General features: G+C 37.2%; 1 protein-coding gene across 1 annotated transcript in view; it reads right to left on the reverse strand.

Moving 5' to 3' along the window:
• Nucleotides 1-2,697: 2,697 nt before the first annotated feature.
• UBL3 (ubiquitin like 3) overlaps nucleotides 2,698-21,227 on the reverse strand; it is a 72,632-nt gene continuing 54,102 nt past the window's right edge. The window contains exons 2-5 of the mRNA XM_028503887.2: nucleotides 19,068-19,176; nucleotides 14,994-15,080; nucleotides 5,760-5,837; nucleotides 2,698-5,453 (exon numbers count right to left, since the gene is read on the reverse strand). Of these exons, the coding sequence (XP_028359688.1) occupies nucleotides 5,401-5,453; nucleotides 5,760-5,837; nucleotides 14,994-15,080; nucleotides 19,068-19,176 (327 nt within the window). The 3' untranslated portion in view covers nucleotides 2,698-5,400. The remainder of the gene's footprint in view (nucleotides 5,454-5,759; nucleotides 5,838-14,993; nucleotides 15,081-19,067; nucleotides 19,177-21,227) is intronic.

Here is a 21,227-nt window from a genome sequence, read left to right on the forward strand (position 1 = left end):
TGGTCTCAGAGCAGATGGTGGTGGTGTGCTGTGTGGGCCATAAGGGAGAAGGGTCTGGGCTTCTCCTCTTCTGACAATGGCACCAGGAGGTGGACAGACGGACAATATTGCTCTGAGAGGGCATGAGTTCTCTTAGAATCCTGAAGTGTAAGCTATCTGGGTCTGGAGACTTGACCCAGCAGTAGTTGCCATCTTGTTCCTGTCCCTGCCATCTCACTTGGTTCCCAACACCATTTTATCTACAGGTATCCCCATCCTTCAGCTGTGTTCCTGATTCTTGGTATCTATGTGGTTCTGTTTTTGGTCATCTGCAAAAAACCAAGGCAACTGGTCCAAGCCACAAGTGCTCAGCTTTAATGAAGCTGGTGGATGAGGCACAGCTGTCAATACTGAAAAGTAAAACATTAAAGGGCCCTGGTGGTTCCCATGCACAGTGGGGTGGACAGCCAGCAGTGTAGCCCAGCATTGCTGTTTTGAACACAGCAAACATGTACTTTCTCTTATTTTCTGTCAACTCCAGCTCTTTCCAGGTCACATATTATTCTGAGATGTTTTGACATTTGCTATTCATCCCTGATTTATAGATCCAACTCTCATTTTCTGTTCATGCCTTTTAAAATTATGAGATTGGAGAGGTGACTTGTAGCTACAATGGTCTCAGATGTTTTTTCCTTCATCAGAAAAATTTATGACCATATAGTCATATTTAATTTTGGGAGATCTGAACACAGAACCATCTTCTTTTCTTCCTCATCTTTTGGTAAGCTAATTTCATAAAGTTTGAAGAATGTGTTGAAGTGTAACCCTCCCTTCTGTGTATCACTAGGGATGCTTCTGAAAAAGTGGAAGTAGGAAAAACTTTAAGAAATACATTAGCTTGCCTATCAAGAAGTCTAGAGCAGCGGAGTTCGCGCTGGGCAGAACCAGCAGCCCCATGAGTCCTCAGGAGCCAGGTATTTTCTGTCTCTACTCTGCACCTTCGCTGTGCCTGCTCTGCCCTCACACTAGCTCCAGCGGCAGTTTCAGTCATCACTTCCAGACAAGACAATGTCCAGAGGAGAGCAAAGTCTCTGCTAAGCTTTCTGGGAATGAGAACTTTCCCCAGAACCTCTCCACTGGGGAGTTCCCCTCAAGTCTCCTTGGCCAGGATTGGGTGCCAGGCCCACCCCTAAACCAGTCACACCAAAGGCCATGGGCTTGGGCCCTACGGCTGGGATAAAGCCACAATTCCCTGAGCCAAGTGTGTGTTGGGGAAGGGCAAACTGTCCCCTTCCCTCCAAGAAAATCAGAACTCAACAAGCAAGGAAGAAAGGAGAACTTGGGAAAAGCAATCGCCAGGGTAGATATTCATCAGTTGTGTCACCATGAAGATCTAGGAGGTCACAACTGTTTCCTCTTTGGGCTCCTAACATTTCCACTGGAATCGTTCATTCTCTCTGAGTGCAAATTAACCGAAGTACAGCAGTCCCGTTACTTCTGTTAGCTATGAGATGGCATAGTCAGCAAGTCAAGGGTCAATGGTTCTCAGCACATGAAACACCTCATCATTACAAACACCTGTCTCAGGGTTTTGCTCAGGTAATTCAGAAATGGATGCCTGAATCTGAGGAAACACACAGTAGTATGCCATGATATTTTTGTTTCTATTATCCATCACAGTTTGGCTACGCCTCACCTACATCAGCACTCAGGCCTGCAAAGCTCCACATGGGTTCTGCCGGCCCTAGAGCTGTTTCCCACCCTGATCAGACCTCTTTTGAAAAACACATATGCTTATTTTTATATCCCATCTCAAATGCTGACAGTTACATTCTCATGTTAATATATCCAATTCTTTGTGGTCCAAGCCCTATAACCTGGTGTCTATAAGCTGTATCTGAAATTGTCTCAGTGGTGAATTGTTGATTTACTGTCTACTCTGTATTTCTCTAAAGTTGTAATTTTGAAAAAAGGGCAGAATATAAAAAGTATAAAAGGACACTTTGAGATCAATGTCAAGGACCACAAAATTACTTTACTTAGAATGAGATGCTTCTCACTTAATTTTGTTCATGAACTCTTTTAGAAGCCACTTCCCTCCTACCATGTCTATAAAAGGGCTCCATATATGGTACAACCTTCTGAAGAAAGGGCACCAAATGGTTGGCAGGGACAAGTGGAGGGGGTCCCAGCTAGTTTCCTACTGCCCACGTGGCCTCAGCTAGAAAAGTGGGCATGGATGACAGGCAGCAGTCTGCACTGGTGTTTCCACCATCATTCCAGGTTTTATATTCTTCTCTCAAGCCCTCCTCTCACCCAATCACTAACAAGCAACAGTACTATGGAAATGTTAGTGGGAAAACTGAAGACATGCCTGTGAGTCACCAATTAGGATGGAATGGAGGCACACTAAGTTTTGGATGACCCCTTCTCCTTCTAGAAGAATAAAGGCTGGCACACACAGTACTGATTTTACTGAAGTATGTAATAAAACAAATTAAAGAAAAAAAGAGAAACAGTAGAGCGGTAAAGAATAGGGAAATACACCAAAATTATAATTAGAAATCATTTTTAAAAAGGGAAGTATTCTACAACAGATGAAGAAAGTTTTAATTTCTTTTCACATTAAACATTGTTTACCACAATCAGCTAACAGAAATTACTGTAACAAAGGTCAAGATAACATAAAACTAAGAATAAATGTTTGTTATGAGAAAACCTCATTTAATGTGAATGACAATGTGAGATATCGTATTTTTCATGACAGGATGAGATACAACTTACATAGAAGAGAAAACAAATAGCTCAGGTCAAGGAGACATGCTGAGAATTTAAGCAAGGAGACAGAGAAGGAAAGCTTTGTCTTGTGCAGAACACTTCAAGTGTAGGATAATTTAGGTAAAAGAGGTGCGTTAGATACCAAGCACTGGGCAGAGTCAGAGGCCCAACGTCAGGCTTTATTTATGATAATGGGTCTACACAGCTTCCACCCTTTGGTAAGTAAGCTGTCATTTCAGCAGAGGGGCCTTCAGTGGCAGCCTTGGCTATGACTAGTCATATTTCAGCCATCAGGCAGCCCAAAGAACTATTTTAAAGAAATAATTGAGTATTTTCACAAATAACTATTAAGGCATCTAGATTTTTGGTGTTTTCAGTTTATAATTTTACTATTATTTTTTATTCTTTATTTTGCACAATAATGATATTAAATATTAAGTGACATAATTCTTTCTCTACTAATAAACAAGTTTATCCATTTTGCAAACTCTAAATTGAGGTCTTGTGAAAGGAAAATGCATAACATGGAAACACAGAAAAATATTTTGAAAACCAATAGAGAATATTTTTAACTATCTTAGAAATTCAATCACAATTACCTGATAGTCTTTAGCTATGGAAAAACATAAGAGTAAGTAGAATTAAAATAGGTATTAAAAATAATAACCAGTAGTTTGTTTTACAAAAGAAGGATAGAGCTATAAATGACTTAATTGCCCAACTAAGTAACTACCAGATTCTTTAGTCAACAATAACAGAACTCATGTTTGAGCTAGTCAATAAAGCATATAAATACTTAACATCTCTTGAATATAACATTTTAGTGATAACAGAGACTACATAACTCTATCCATTGTTTTGACTGCACAAATTAACCAGGTTAAATATCAAAGCTACATTGTAAATAATTCCCAAAACTAACAAGAGAACATTAATTAAATGAATTTTTAGAGATTAAGAAATAAAAGTAGAAAACAATTGTAAAATAAGACAGTACTTAAACAATTAACAACCTAATCAAGGCCTTTAAAATGACGAACAGAATGCACTACAATATATTTTTAATTTACAGAGAAAAAAATCTGTAAGTACAGGTTGCAGAAAGAAAATGTTTAGTGCTATTTACATTCATTTTTAAAACTCTGCTCTATACAAATTTAATTCTGTCAGTATGAACAATATTTTTGTAGATCTACTGCATATAAAGCCTTTTCATCAATGCATTAACAATGAATAAAATGACCTGATTACTTTTAAACAAAGCTGACCATCTGAAACCTTTTACATTTAATGTTTATAAGGACTGTGGACACTTAGTCAGAACATGTCAGCCTGCAACTTCATTTTTATAAAGGCTAAAGTTATTTATATGGAATATTGTTCTATATACTACACGCCAATCTATATTTAAGTTCTATAGTTAGGTATTTTATAAGTTTTTTTATTAAATATATTCTACACATATTTGTAATTTCATCCAGGAAGAAGAATTTCTTCCTAGTGAAAAAATATAAAATCTTTTATATTTTTACAGGTTTAGATGAAACTAGCTCATGCTTTAGTACTGTGCAAATTGTTTTTAGCATATCAATTTTTTAAATTACTGATTTAAAACAAAGAGTTGATTTTAATTGCAAGCACTAATACCAAATACAAACTATATAAAGAAATAAGTCAGTTATTATGGAGAATTTTTTAATTTTAAGAATTCATCTGAACTCTCTAACGAGTAAGTGTGACACTGGACACAATTACAGATGAGCAAGAACTATGAAAAAATTCAATCTACTGATATTCAAATACATAAAATTGAACAGTAAATGAGGTTTTCTAATATTTCTGCCCAACAATGAAAGTCTATGAGTGATTGGAACTTACTGCCCACCCCCCCACACACATTAAGGCTAGGAAACGCACTCACCCCTTTTGTGCTGTGTGGACAAGCACTCGGTTATTTATGACTGAAGAGTGCATGCGTTAAAGGAAAACAATTCGCTCATCGGCTCTCCACTGAGTGCTTCAAACAACAGGCACATTTGTTTCTTCACTGGTGCAGTGAAGACTGTCACACTCAGCTTAGGATCTGTGCCAGTGCAGCCACCATGGGGACTTGGGTAGAATTCACCCAACATTTTGGTTTCTTTTCCATCTTTCTCCTCTCCAGTTGGCCCACTTACTAACTTCATTAATTGCTGAGTGTTTTCCAGTGTGGAATTGTGCATGAGTATTTCTAGGTACCATAAACTATACTATAAATTCTGATGAAAAACAATGTCAAACTTTTTTAGTGCAGACTGTATTTGGAACACTTGATTTGTTAGTTCTGGTGATAAAATTTTTGTGGCAGCAAAATAGTTTCAGCTCTGAAAGGTGACTTGTTAACATTTCCCCTGGAGACTGACTGCATTCAAAACCCAATATTTTAAATTGCTCAACATAAACAAAAATACTAGTAATAAAATCATAGTGAAAATGTTCTTGGTTCTTTTGACTTTCATGAGAAGATGACAGTATTCATGTGAGCATTCAGTTCCATGGCTTTACAGGCAGACTTTCTAAGGTTTCTGAAGCAATGTTGGGTCTCTTTTGTCCCAGCAGCATGAAAGACAAGGACAACATCACATCACACTCAGCAGACAGTGTTTAGAGGATTACACAACAATTACTCTCTCCAGTCTTCTCACGATTCCTCTGACCTAGAGAAAATGAAGAAAAGCCTTGTTTATAAAAATGCTCCAGCTGGAGGTGGGGCGAAGGGGAGCGCCCAAGCTTAACAACAGATAGCTTTTCTTTTAATGTTTACATTTTTTTCAATTAAAAAACTATAATAAATGCTTTTATAATTTTAGTCTGTTTCCAAAATGTCTTATTTGCTTAATAAATTCTATTCATAAACGATGAAAACTTCCTTTCCCTAAGAATTCTTGTCCAAGAAAAAACAGCCATATTTGAATGCTTGTCTCTATGGCTCAAAAGATGCCCTGCCCTAGGGCCTGGCTTACCTTGAGAGTTTGGCTCTGGCAATGTCTCTCTGGCCACCAAATGCATCACTGTTGTTTTACCAAAAGGAAGTTTTAATGCTGTGTGAAAAATAGAAGACAATTTGTTACATATATTTCAAGCTTTTGAAATCACTAACCAGAACTAAATTCATTTAAAAAATTGATTGCTTTTGGTATGACTTCCTCAATAGCTCGAACTGCTTCCTGGATAGAACATCTCTTAAAAAATGAAATTAGGTTAATATTATCAGAAACAATTTTTACAATTCAGAAAGTCAGCTATGGCATTAGCTTGACACATACCATACTGCTGAAGGAAGAGGACAAGGTAAACAGATAATTGATTAATATTGGAAATAACCTGTAGAAGAGAAAAGAGAAGGAATTTAAAAGATTGTCTCAGGGGGACAGTGACTTGGTGATCTGGAATTATGCTACAGGGACAGTGCACCAACCACAAGAATGATATTTCATGGACAACCTAAACTGGCATCTAAAAGCAAGGCCCCTCACTTCAGGTACAAGCTGGCAGAGTAGGAAAGTGCTGAGTTCACCTCCTCTCATTGACACCAAAACTACAAATACATATAGAACTATCTCTAAGAATGACCTGAAGAACAGGTTTTCTACAACTATGGATGTAAAGAAAAAGCCACACTGACACAGGCAGGAGAGGCAGAGCCTTAGTCTAGTCAGGACCCCCCTACCCACCACTTCCTGTGCAGTGTGACCCACAAGTGGGAGTGATGTCACAGCTGCAGAATAGTGATGGGTCTGAGCCCCGGCCTGGAGGACCTGCACCAGTAATAGGTGCCCCCATAACATATGGCTTTGAAAACTAGCAGGGCTTATGCCTTGGAGAGCCAAAGGGCTGTAGAAAACCAGCGCAGAGGTAGCAATTTGAAAAGCACCTGGTCATTTGTGAAGGTGGGCAGGGACCTACTGAAAATTTGAATCTCCACAATCGGAAGTACTGTGGGTGCCATCCCCCCCTTTTTACTCTCCTGCCACCCAGTCGGTCTGATGTTGGCAGGTACCATTTCTGACACCCTCCATTAACGTTGCTAACAATGTTCATCCCACTCTGGTGTTTCTCTGAAGACGCCACCCAGGTGCCTACCCCTAAAAGGGCTCCTGCCCTGGCACAGCAGTGGGCACACTCAGTCAACGCCAGCACACTGCACTGTGTCTGCAAGAGGTGAGACTGGGCCTTGCACCACAGAGCTACCCTGTACACCAGCATGCCCCAACAGTTGTGGCCAGGCCTCAGAGCCAGCGGGGCCAAGGACCAACCTGCCAGTGTGTCCTTAGTAGTTGTGGCCCAACCACAACCAGAGGCCACAATAGTCCACAGAAGGAACACCCCTGGACATAACTGGCTATGGTGACAAGGGGAGAGATTCCACCCATGGGCCCCACAGGACACTTTCTCAAGAAGGCCACTTTTTCAAGAACAAGATATGTAGCTTATCTACTTCATGTATAGAAAGAGACAAAATGAGGAGACAAAAGAATGTATTCCAAACAAAAGAAAAACAGAAAGATAACTAAACAAAATGGAGGTAATCTAGATAAAGAGTTCAAAGTAACAGTCATAAAGATGTTCATCAAAATGTGCAGGCAAGTGGAGAACTTCAACAAAGATAAAAGTTATAAAAAGAACCCGTTGAAACTGACAAATATAACAAATAAAATGAAAAATACACTAAGAGGGAATCAACAACAGTCAATGATACAGAAGAATGGGTCAGTGATCAGGAAGACAGAATAGTGGAAATCACTGAAATGGAAGGTCAAAAAGGAAAAAAATGAAAAAGAATGAGGATAGCATAAGGGAGCTCTGGGACAACATCAAGCCTATTAACATTTGCACCATAGGGGTTTCAGAAGGAGAAGAGAGGGAGAAAGAAACAGAAAACCTATTTGCAGAAACAATGACTGAAAACTTCCCTAACATGCCGAAAGAAATAAACATTCAAGTTCAGGAAGCAGAGAGAGTCCCAAAAAAGATGAACCCAAAGAGACCCACACCATGACACAACATAATTAAAAGGTTAAATTTTAAATATAAACAGAAACTGTTAAAAGCTGTAAGAGAAAAATAGTTACCTACATGGGGGGCTCTCAAAAGATAGTCAGCTGACTTTTCAACAGAAAACTTGGCCAGAATGGAGTTCTGATATATTCAATGTGACAAAAGGAGAAAACCTCCAACCAAGATTACTCTACTAGGCAAGGTTATCATTCAGAATTGAAGGAGAGTTTCTCAAATAAGCAAAAGCTAAAGGAGTTTATTACCAATAAAATGGCATTACAAGAAATGTTAAAGGAAATTCCTTAAGCTGAAAAGGCCAAACCAGAAATAAGAAAATAAGAAACTAGAAATCTGAAAGAAAAGAAGATCTCACTAGTAAAGGCAACCATATAATAAAGGCAAGTATGAAACAATTAAAATGACAATAAGTATATACCTATCAACAATTACTTTAAATGTAAATGGACTAAGTGCTCCATTCAAGGGACATAATGTGGCTGAATGGATAAGAAAAAAAGACACACATATGCTGCCTATAAGACACTCACTTCAGATCTAAAGACACACATGGATGGACTGAAAGGGTATGGAAAACAGATATTCCATGCCAAAAGAAATGAACAAAAAAAAAGTTGGAGTAGCTTTACTTACACCAAATAGACTTTAAAACCAAAACTGTAACAAAACACAAGAGTATGACACAATAATAAAGAGATCAATCCAAACAGAAGATATAACAATTTTAAGCATTTATGCACCTAACAGAGGAGTACCTAAATATACACAGCAAATATTAACAGACATAAAGGGAGAGACTGACAGTAATACAGTAATAGTAGGAGGATGAAACACCCACTTTAATGAATGGATAGATCATCTAGACAAAATCAACAAGGAAACATTGGCCTTAAGTGAAACATTAGACTAGATGGACTTAATAGGTATGTATGCAATGTTCCATCCCAAAAAAGTAGAATACACATTCTTTTTAAGTGAACATGAACATTCTCCAGGATAGATCACATGTTAGCTCACAAAACAAATCAATAAATTTAAAATCATTTAAAAACACTGAGATCATATCAAGCATTTTTTCTGATCAAAATGATACAAAAATAGAATTATAAGAGGAAAACTGAAAACAATACATGTGGAGGCTAAACAACATGCTACCAAACAAACAATGGATCGATGAAGAAATCAAAAAGGAAATCAAAAAATGCCTTGAGACAAATGAAAATGGAAATATTACAAAATCTATGGGATGCAGCAAAAGCCATTCTAAGGGGGAAGTTTATAGCAATATAGGCCTACCTCAAGGAACAAGGAAAGTCTCACTCTAATTTTATAATGAAAGTAAGTAGAAAATGAAGCAACAAAGCCTAAAGTTAGAGGAATCAAGGAATTCATAAAGACCAGAGCAGAAGTAGATGAAATTAAAGCTGGAAACCTCATTCTCTCTGATTTCAAATTACACTACACAACTACAGTAAATCTAAACATTATGGTATAAAAACAATACCATTGGTCAATGGCACAGAATAAGGAGTGTGGAAATAAACCCACACTTACATAGTCAATTAAACTTACAACAAAGGAGGCAAAAATATACAATAGGGAAAAGTCTTCAAAAAATGGTGCTGGGAAAACTGGATAGGTACCTGCCAAAAAAAAAATTAAACTGGACTACTCTGTTACACAATATACAAAAATAAATGCAAAATAGATTTTAAGACTTGATTTAACACCTGAAACCATAAAACTCCTAGAAGAAAACATAGGCAGTAAACTCTTTGACATCAGCCTTAGGAATATATTTTTGGATGTGTCTCCTCAGGCACAGGCAACAAAATAAAAAATAAATAAGTGGGGCTACATTAAACATACTTTGCATAGCAAAGGGAACAGTCAACAAAATGAAAATGCAACAACCTACTAAATGGGGGAAGATATCTTCAAATAATATAACTGATAAGGGGTTAATATCCAAAATATATAAAACTCAGCATCAAAAAACCCAAATAATCCAAGCCCTGGCTGGTGTAGCTCAGTAGATTGAGCACGGGCTGCGAACCAAAGGGTCACCAGCTCGATTCCCAGTCAGGGCACATGCCTGGGTTGCAGGCCAGGTCCCTAGTGGAGGTCATGTGAGAGGCAACCACACATGATGTTTCTCTTCCTCTCTTTCTCCTTCCCTTCCTCTCTAAAAAAAAAATTTTAAAAAATAAAAAAATAAACAAATAATCCAATTAAAAAAATGGACAGAAAACCTGAACATTTTTCCGAAAAGACATACAGATGGTGAACAAGCACATGAAAAGATGCTCAACATCACTAATAATTAGGCAAATGCAAGTAAAATCCATAATGTGATATCACCTCTCACCTGTCAGAATGGCTGTCATCAAAAAGACAAGAAACAACAAGTGCTGGTGAGGATGTAGGTAAAGGGAACCCTCATGCACTGTTGGTGGGACTGTAAGTTGGTACAGCCACTGTGGAAAGTAGTATGGAGGTTTAATAAAATTAAAAATAGAACTACCAGCCAACTCAGCAATTTCATTTCTGGGTATTTTTCCAAAGAAAATGAAAACAGTAATTTGAAAAGATACGTGCACACCTATGTTCACTGAAGAAGTATACAATAAACATGATATGGAAGCAACCGAAGAGTCTATCCACAGATGAATGGACAAAGAAGATGTTGTACATGTATACAGTGTAATAGACTCAGCCATAGCAAAAGATGACATCTTGCCATTTATGACAACATGGATGAACCAGAGGGAATTATTATGCTAAGTGAAATAAGTCAGAGTAAGACAAATACTGTATCATTTCACTTATATGTGGAATCTAGAAAATTAAATGAACAAACAAAACAAAATAGACTCACAGATACAGAGAACAAACTGATAGTTGACAGAGAATTGGGTGATGGGGGCAAAAAGCTGAAGGCAATTAAGAGGTAAAAATTTATAGTTATAACAAATAAGTCAGGACATGTAATATACAACACAGGGAATACAGTCAATATTATAATAATAACTTTGTATGATATTGTTGGGAATCATCCTGTCTGGTTTCAGAAGCTGTAACACCACTGACAGGTGAAAAGGCCCCATGGCTAGGGGACCTTGGGATTAAAAGCCACTAAGAAAACAAAACTCATCCTCCTGGTAGGGGTGCAACCTCTGCCCCCTTTACCTCATCCTGCTTGCCCCCGGGAGGATAGCTGGTTAGTCAACCATGGGTAAGATTCCTTAAGGGAGGGACAACCTAAGACAGGCACAGTCTCAAAGGGGCCATCAGGGAAGGACTTAGAGGATTATGGAGGGACAAAAGACCCTTACCCTCCACTTTGTCATAGCCTGAGTCCTCATTCTAACTGTAAAAAGTCTCCTAATCTCTTGGCTGCCTTACTTCCCCTGCTTGACTTAAGCCTAAAACAATGCCGGAGGCGGGTGCAGCCCTGTGCTGGAACAGGTAATTCCAGAGGGGGGACAATCAGGCCTAAGAAAGAATGTGTAAAATCCTGTGAAACCTGCTTTGCTAAGAATGCCCTCAATTTAAATGTTAAGGGTGCAAGCATAAAATAAGTTTGTTTCCCAAAGTTTTATGGCCCTTTGGCTCACTCTATCTGACCCTGACTCAGAATAGGCCCTTATAGTTCTTTGTTATCTGTTCCTTGATCATTATTGCCTAACAATGATTGATGAGCTTTATATATATGCCCTGTATTCCTATGCAAACTAAATTCAATAAAAGCCCACAAAGAAAGAGGCTCGAGGCCTTTCTCCTCTGAGAGACCGGTCAGCCTTTCCTCCCCAATCAGATTACGCCTTGGTAGACTTATTCTCATCTGCCACAGCTGAGAGGGCTCTGCGGGATGGACCCCCCCACCCCCTGGCCATAAGGTATTAGATGCTTACAGACTTCTCATGGTGGTCACTTATAAAGGCATAAAAATGTCAAACCACTATGTTGTACACCTAAAACTAATGTTATATTGAATGTCAACTACACTTTAACTAAAAAAGCTTTATAAACCAGAATGAAAAAAAATTCTTTTAAACACTATTTTTTGTAAGCATGGGAAAAAGTTCAGATTAAGAGACAATTGTTTCTGAATCTAATTATATGTCAGTCACCTAATAAAATTATTGTACCAGACAGGTCACTATAATGTAAACAGAAAAAAATGACAAACTGAATTTTGCACACTTCATCTCAACTGTGTATTCTCCAATTACAAAAAAAAATTATTTAAAATGTTGGTTTAGAAGACTCACTGTCTTGGCACTATTAATAATCACTATTTTCTAATCAAGTCTTTAAAAGGTTTTTCTCATTCATAAATAACAAAATTTAGGAATATGAAATATTTCAGACACAAAGAGATTACTATAAAGACACCCATGTATCTATAAGCCATTTGAGCAAACACCAACAAGTTTCATGGTAAATTCCTTTGTTATTCTGTGTATAGAATTAGAAGATCTGACATATCTAACTTTAAGAGTTATTTCCATCATTGTGACCTTTGAGTTTTGACATCCCCAACGACTTGCTCTTCACTAACTACAAACTGGAGGCAGGCTTACGTACATTACTTGGCAAGTATGATCCCCCTGCTACCTGCCTTTTAAATCTTGCTCTGTTGGATGATGGTCAACAGGTGGATTAACAAAAAAAAGTGCCCATTTTCTTCAATATTATTAATACTTCATGTAATCAGATGAGTTTCCATCTTGTTTAAAATTAGCCAGCCATTATTTGGTCTATTTATTAACTTCTGAAGTTTAAACGAAGCACAATGGCCCATAAACACAATGATGGACCCTTTTGGGTAATGTCTCAGGCCACACGTAACATTAAAATGCAAATAAGACTTTAGAATACCAGAATTTTCACTGAATGCATCAGGAAATGCTCACTGAATTTCAAATGCACAAGGGCCCCGTGAGGTATCACTGTCACACTACCTTGTTGACTCCTGTAAGCCAGACCCAAGTTCAAATCACGCCTCTGCTGCTCACCAACTGTGAAAGGAGTGGGGAGTTACTGAACCCTCCCTAAGCCTCCATTTCCCCCCCTGAAGTGGAGATAGTAATTCTATCACCTGCTCCTTAACAGTTCTAGTGATTAAATGAAACAATCCAAGGAAAGTGCTTACTTAGTTCAGGGCTTGGCACAAAGACAGCATTTGGTATGTTTTCAGACTGCAAGGAAAATGGATCTCAGAAAACAGGCAGAGAACTGAGACGATAATTTAGACAAATACTGGACAGGCCTGGAAAGCTGCTGAGTGGCTGGCCATTTGAAGCTAAGACTTGGATTGGTGAGCACTATGATTTTTCTTCTCCATATGAATTTTAACTGGAAATAGTAGACACTGATACAAACTGCATCAAAGAAGCTGAAGGAAGAGCGTACAAGGAACTTGTATGAAAGAGCATACAAGGAAAATGCTTCTACTTTCCTTCACTGTGGACACTTCTATTTTTGCTATGACACCGCACAATATCCACAGTTTTCCACCTTCACATAAACATAAACATCACCCAGGATTTCAGCTCAGGAAACCACTGGGAGACGGGGGAGGGGAGAGAGGGCATGCAAATGAGTATCCAAGTGACTCATGCTCACTGGCTCATCCACATTTTGGGAAACACTGGTCTGGAACGCGTGAACATCAAACCTGTGGATGATCTTCACCTTCCAGTTGGTAAGGCTATTACCACATCTCTTCTTCAGTGGATTGAAATTCTGCATAACTGACACCAAAAAAGGGGATTCAGGGCTATTTTTAAGATATTCTTAACCAAAAATTATACCTGAAACTTACATCCACACAATGACTGACCTCCATCCCTGGCTGTATCCCCACTTCCTACTCACCCACTGCCTGAACCTCACCAGTAACCAGGATATCACTCTTTCCCACGGAGGTCCATTCTTTCTTTGGGCAGCTCACCCTGTTCAAATAGTCTCTCTAGTAGTGAATAGGATTCTGTCTGCCTCTGACATCCAGCTGTTGGTCCTACCTCTAATTCACAGGGTTATAGAGCAAGTCACAAGCCTAAGCCTTCTCCACATTAGCCCTTAGAAAATTTGAAGATAGCTGCTATGGGCCTGTGTGTTATCTCCTTCTTGATCCACATTCAAGAACAAAGAAACTTGGTTATGTGTGAAATTATATCCTGAAAAGTTCTACCTACTCGACATTGTTATGATCATCATTTGCCCTACCCCAGCCCTGATCACACAGTATTTTAACAGTGGATTTTGTTGTTTCCATCTAATACTAGAGCACCTTGCAGGAGGAGATTCCATCTTGTTAATCCTGTATCTTCAATTGTTTAGCACAGTGTTGGCAGAGAAGGAATAGGTATATACTGAATGAATGAATGAAAACATTCTACCTTTAAGGAAAAACAAATTAAACATTTCACATTGGGTTTAGAGAGAAAAGCCAGACTATATTTAAACAAAGATATTAAAGTACATCATTCACTTGCCTACCAATTTCCAATTATCAAAATGCTTTGGAAGCAAAACTAACCTTGCTGATGGTAGAAAATGTACCATAAGGGGGCACCGCTGAGCTACGTTTCTCCAAACACAGGTACAAAGCAGTGGTAGCTAACAAGTGTTTACTGTGTGCGAAGCACTGTTCTAACTGCCTTGAGTGTATAAACTGCTTTAACCCTCCCCACCTTGGGGGCATGCACGATGCCTATTCCATGTTACTATGACGAAACTTGGACACAAAGCAGTTAGCCACTTGCCCAAGTTACATAGCCAGTGACCCATGGAGCCAGGGTGCAACTTGCACAGGCAGTCTGGCTATAAAATTTCTCAGTCACTGTACAAGATTCTCTCTCTAATGTTACTCTTTATTCTTGCATGAATGGCCATTACATCAGTTAAAGTCAAACTGAAAACATTTCTTCATCATTATATTTGAAAACCAATTACCATACACCTTCCCTAGTTTATGTATCTGGCTTTAACTTTAAATATCACATATGAATTACATTCTATAGAAGTAAAAGTGGACATCAAAAATAGGCAAAATTCATATTGAGTTTGAAGTTACAATTTTTTAGTAAAATCAGACATTAGCATTAAACAAACAAATGGCTAATGGTGCCATGAGACAGACCTTAAATCCCATTACAAAGGTAACTAATTACCTCCTAATGTGACATTTCCATGTAGAAATCGTCCTTGATAAATAAGTCGTAGAATATTTGGGCTGCTGACCTGCTCTTCTTCCCAGTCTGAAAAGAACCAGTGAATTTGTTAGGTGTGTTTCAACACAAAATTAAGGTATTACCACATTGTCCTGAACTTCTGATCCAAATCAGATAGAGCACATCAAAGATGACACTAGGAGCTTCTGCTTAAGTACAACAGGCACCCCTCATGCAATCACGGCAGCCTTGCTTCTTGCTAGCTCTTCTCCTTAAAAATAGGAGCTGCAGAAAGACTAGTTTTTGTTTTTAAGAACATTTAATGTGCCAAAATGGAGTCCTGGAGTTTGAAAATTAAATCATGTGAGGTGTGAAAAATTGAATCCTAGATAGAGAAATGTCATCTGAAAATTAATTTTAATTACCAGTAATTAAGAGAATATTCTAATATTTGCACCTGTTAAATATGTTTGAGGCTAGAAACAATATGTTTAACAAGATTTTAAAAATAATTAACATATTGACATAGAGAATAACAAAAAAATTATACCTCAAAACTGTGGGAAAAGTTGAGAATAACAAAAAAATGTTTACTTTTAGACAAGAGTGACTTATTACTTTATTGTCTTTTTGAAGTCATTTGGTAAATATTACAGAAGGTACAACTTTAATTCTCTTTACCCAAAATATTCAGAAGCTAGCAAAAAAATACTATGGAAGCTAGCAAAGTGCACAAAGAAAATCAAAAGACAAACTGGTGGGCAGGATGAGTAACAGAAAATTTCACGTAAGTGTGTGGCTTACAAAACACCACTCTTTGTTAAAATAATGCTGTGAACACTCTGGTGTGTGACAGGGTACAGGGTTAGTAATTTTCACTAGCTTGGGGATATAATAGTTAAAGCTCTGATTTTTATACGGATTTGAGAACTCCACCATTGTCTCTCTCAGCAATACGGTATGATGTGTGCAGAGCTCCTATTATCAGGAGATGGTAACAGTCAACACCAAAACTAGTTTAAAACATCCCGAAGAGGAAGTGATAGCAGAAAAAGGGGGTAAGTGGAATACTTTCCTTTTGCCTTTTTTTTTTACTGTTTAAAATGATGAATATGAATTTGATAAAACCAGTGACTCAGCACAGCAGAAATGGGTAGCGGAGAAAGAAATCTCAGTAGTTTCTGCTCCCTCCCTTTCCACTCCCCCCAGGCCCCTCCTTCCTTTTTACCATCCATCTTCCCTCTCCCTAGCATGCCTTCCTTACTTCCAACTCCAGATCCCTCTTCTATCACAAAGGTAAAATAAGCCTTGAAAACTTTTGTATGGATTACTTTGACTCCATCATACGCAAAATTAATGTTTAATAGAAAGTTCTGGTCAAGACAGAAGTGTTTCATAAATATAAATGACAGTAATTATTTCACAAGAAAAAATAGTCTAAAAACCTTTAAAGTCTTTCTTGAGCTGCAGAAACTTGAGGCCACATATTTCATTATCTCATATGGTGTCCTAATTTCTGCGTACACCACTGGTTTAATATGCTAGCTCCCCTGCCCTCTCAGAGGATCTGAAATTTGGAGACCTGTAGAAGAACAATGCCTCAGGGAGCAGTTTCAGCTGCCAGCAACACGCACTCAGTGGATTATATTGAGGACTCTGACCCAGGAACAGCTACAGGTGTCACTATCCACCCATCAGCAATGTTCCACTGAGCTGTGGAAGGTTATACTGAGGAAAACCAATTCCTTCCACAATTGTATTGTACAAAGTATCCTCTTTGACCGATTTAATATTTACTACACTGTTATTATTAGCACCAATAAATATTTACATTTGCTGACCTTTGGTGCATTATGTGATACAATGTGAAACTGGATTTTTAACTTAAATATTTTATGTAAAATAAAAATTAAATGATGTATTTTTATTCCTTGCATCGTCTAAAATTGCTGAGTACAACTGACAAATTGAGGAAAGGCTGGGTTCAAACACTTTTTTTGTGGAAATAAGTACCACAGGATTAACACAATCAATTTCCTGTGCGAGTAGATGGTTCATTCAATTGGGAAATTACAGCAAAGACCTGCACTTGAACGTTACCTTTGTTTACCACTACTCAGGATACTCTAAGGCATTAAAACTAATTTTAATATTTAGGCACACAATTATGAAGGTAAAAATATTTTTTATCTTAAGTCATAACACGGTCCCCAAAAATAAATTTTTGAGGATTACTCAATTTTTGTCTTATATAATCTTTTCTATAATATTCCATGTCAAAAGCTATCTTTACCATCCCTCCCCTCCAAAATCACAAAAGTAATGTTATGTCATACTTAGTTAAAATGCCAGTGTTTGATTTTAAAAATGCTTTTCATACTGACAGGCCTCTCTCCTCCCTGGCTATGAAGACATTCCAATATCCCAAGAGCCCCCAGTTTAGCCCACTTCAGCTTTTCTGAAATTTCTTCTTACCTATAATCATTAGCTTCAGTAGTTTTCTGATTTAGAACAAACACTGATTTGTCCCTTAGTTGTCAATATGAAGAAAGATCTAGTTATCTGAAAGTATCTAGATCTAAAGTATCTAAATCAGTGTTTCTTAAATTCAGATCTATGAATACCAAAACATACTCTTAGGGTCTGCAAGTCTTTTTTAAGAATTTTTAAATTGTGTTTCATTTTAATGATAATCTGGAAGAGATGATCTAATTTGAATAATTCCTCTTATAACCAAGTACAGACTTGGGGTTTTAATGTCCATGTATGCATTTTAAATTTATGATCGAACTGGCACCAAGCAGGACTTCTTTAATTGTCAAGAGGCTAACAAGGAACGAACAGAGGTGGACTTCATACATAAATGCTTCTTTCCTGCTGAGTGAGGGCTGAATGACAATTTGGCACACGGTGTGGATGAAGGTTCTGTGGTGACTGGGTCCTCGTACAGCAAACAAGAGCACACGCATGCCAACTCAACAGTGCCATATTTATGGTCCAAGCCATAAGTTGGTTTTAAGAAAAATATACCTTCCAGCACATTAATGTTGTTAATTTCAATATTATTGGTTTTAGAGTTATGTGTGCATTTTCCTTGTATATCTTTTTAGTTTTATGGTTGTGCGTGAGTTAATAAGGATAAAGAATTTTAACTGGGTTTGATGTTTTTATCTTTAAAATAAACATTGTGTTAAAAATAACTTAAGTCAGTACTAGGGAACCTACAAGAATTTTCTTCCTCTAACAGTTCCATATATTATTTAAGGTAAGGAGATACTGATATAATTTATTCATTTTTTATACAATGTGTTCTTTGCTGAAACACATCTTGTCCTTTAAAAGTCCAAACTGCTCTGGCTAGTAAAATTAAGTGAAATCAGCTCAAACAGTCATGTCATTATGGCATATAATAGGGTCAAGGTGAAGCGGGGAAAGTTCAAAGGAAGAACATGCGCTGAGAGCTCACTTTAGGATGGCAAGACAGAGTCTTCCCACACAGAAAGGAACCAGAGGAAGGGAGGAAGGACACCCATTCACAACTTTGGTGTCATGGACACTGGATTAAAAATGCAAAGCACAAATGGGTTTTATATTTTCTTGGCTTGTAGTAGTTCATAGAACACATGAAGTGACATGAACTGGAAATTAACTTTGTGGCAAACTCAATTTTAAATAGCTTATGTATAGAACAGGCCAAACAGAATATACTTTGTTAAAGGTAGTTTTCTTTCCTTTTGTGTGTGTGTCTTGGTATTAATAGGTTTACTGATTGAAAGTATGTATATGTTAGCTGTATTGTGTTTTACTTTTTAAAAATAATTTTCATTTGCATGAAGCAGTTCTGAGTCAAAAACAGGGACTTCGCATAGTGGTTCCTTTACCATTTCTCAGTGAGGTTGTTGAAGAGCAAAACAGGGAAGGTCATACAGTGGTCCCCTTTAACTTTGAGCCTTATGCTCTCAATTATTTATTTTTATATCTTATATATTTAAAATTTTTTCAAAATGTTTATGAAACAAAGTAAAGGTAGGGAGAATTAACATTATTCATTCTCAAGAGAAAAACACAACTCACCCATTGGCCAATTGTCATACACGTGCTTTGCAATGTCAGAAGCAGAATCATTAGGAGAAAACAGGAACTCTTTTGTCTTCCCGCTTACCAAGATAAGGCGCAAATTGATCTGAAAGAAGACAGTGATGCTTTTAATATAAACCTGGAAATTTTTAAAGTAAAATATGACTCAGTTTTTTATTTCAATCACATTCTAAATGATTACTATTTCCTCATTTTTATTTACTTAAATTATATAAAAACATTTTATAAAAGATTTTATTTATTTTATAGAGAGGGAAGGGAGTGAGAGAGATACATCAATAGGTTACCTCCTGAACGCACCCTGACCAGGGACTGAACCAGCAACGCAGGCATGTGCCCTGAATGGGAATCCAAGCAGAGACCTTTCGCTTTGTGGGATAATGCCCCACCAACCAGGCCACATCAGTGAGGGCTATAAATTTTTTTTTAGAAAATGGAAATCTGATATATGATATTATTTCTAATATTTAATATATATGAGGGAAGAACAGATAGATATGCCATAATAAATGAACAATAGAAAACCAAAATCCACCATGTCTTTAAAATTTACTCCAACAATGTTCGGAATTGGACTTTTACAGGTTATCATTATTACTTCAGAATGCATATTTTACATTGCAAAACTAACAAAAATGGTGACTCTGTAGATAACTTCACTCAACAGAAAAAAATTTTAGATGTTAATCTACTTCTTAGAAAAAAATAAAGAGAAAACAAATTATATAAAACTTTTTATTCTATACAATTATTTAAACCTAAACAAATTAACCAGAAGCTATAATTTTAGAGAACTTTATTATGGTTAATAGAGGAATCAATGACATCCCAAATGCATGATTATGGATTTTCCTGGGAGAGGGAAGAGGAGCTATGTATGACAAAGAGCACAGATTCTCAGTGCAAAATCTAAGGTAGACAGTGGAATTAAAATTTTTGAGACCCACTGGATTTACATTTCTTACTAAATAGGTATTCGCTTATATGCCATTCTTAACACATTTTCCAAAACATTCGCTTTTTAATTTTTATTTTTACCCATAATTAACTAGATAGTATTTTTTTAATTACAACATCCATATACCTCCCTGTAAGTTACAGGAACACAAGCATGGCCTCCTATACTTCTGGGCCTTTGTTAAGACAGCAAAGAAGACCGTCCTAAAAGTTGGGTCTGGTCCAGAGCTGAGCCCTGGGACTAAGCCCTTTATACAGAAAGAACACAGAATGTCACTGTATCAGTTCGAATTATACCAGGTCCCAGGTACATCCCAGTCTCTCATCTTCAATTACCAGTCTTTTTCCTTATTAAAAAAATACCAGAAAATCTGTAAGATGGCAAAGGCTACAATGATAAATTGGTGCCTGGGGCAGCACCACCAAGACACTGATCTACCTACTCCCACCATGGCTGGTGCTACTCCCAGCACCTCGCCACGCTGAAGATGAGTTGAAGGTTATAAAATATCTCATCTAGAAAAATGCTACATGCAGACAATTCCATATTTGATGGGGTACAACTGGATTCCATATCAGATAGAGAACTGGATTTCATATTAGAAAATGTATTCTAACGGTATTTCACAGTCTCTCAATAAAAAAAAAATTTTAAGTTAAATAGAAATCTATATTCCAAGTGAAAAGCTCTTTATTGATGTCCAGTAAGAATTTTTTGCTGCCTTTCTTCCTTAACTAGAATAAAATTAGATCAAAGAATCTAATACAGGAAGCAATCTGATGAAATTGCACTGCTGTGAGGTGATATGATCCAGAAACTTTGTAAGTTCCACTTGAACTAAATTCAAGTAGTGGTTTGCCAAAACGATTAAACTGTAAGGAATCACCACCTTATTTATTTCCTATAATAAACAAGTAATAAGTGATTTTTTAAGCAAGGAACCCAACACTTGTCTATGTGATACAATGTGGACTTTGTACTAACAGACACATCACTGTTCTTGGCTGTCTCTTTATGTGTGAATACTGATACATATATTACACTTTGAACTTACATGCAATCTTCTAAAGGTTTCAAACTATTGTGTAAGAGACTTTTAGTCATTAATGCCCAGGAAATTATGACTCTTATACTGGTTTAGGCAAATATATTTGTTTAACCAGAAAGAAATATAACTG

The sequence above is a fragment of the Phyllostomus discolor genome, chromosome 2, assembly GCF_004126475.2.
Source record: "Phyllostomus discolor isolate MPI-MPIP mPhyDis1 chromosome 2, mPhyDis1.pri.v3, whole genome shotgun sequence".
NCBI classification, from domain to species: Eukaryota; Metazoa; Chordata; class Mammalia; order Chiroptera; family Phyllostomidae; genus Phyllostomus; species Phyllostomus discolor.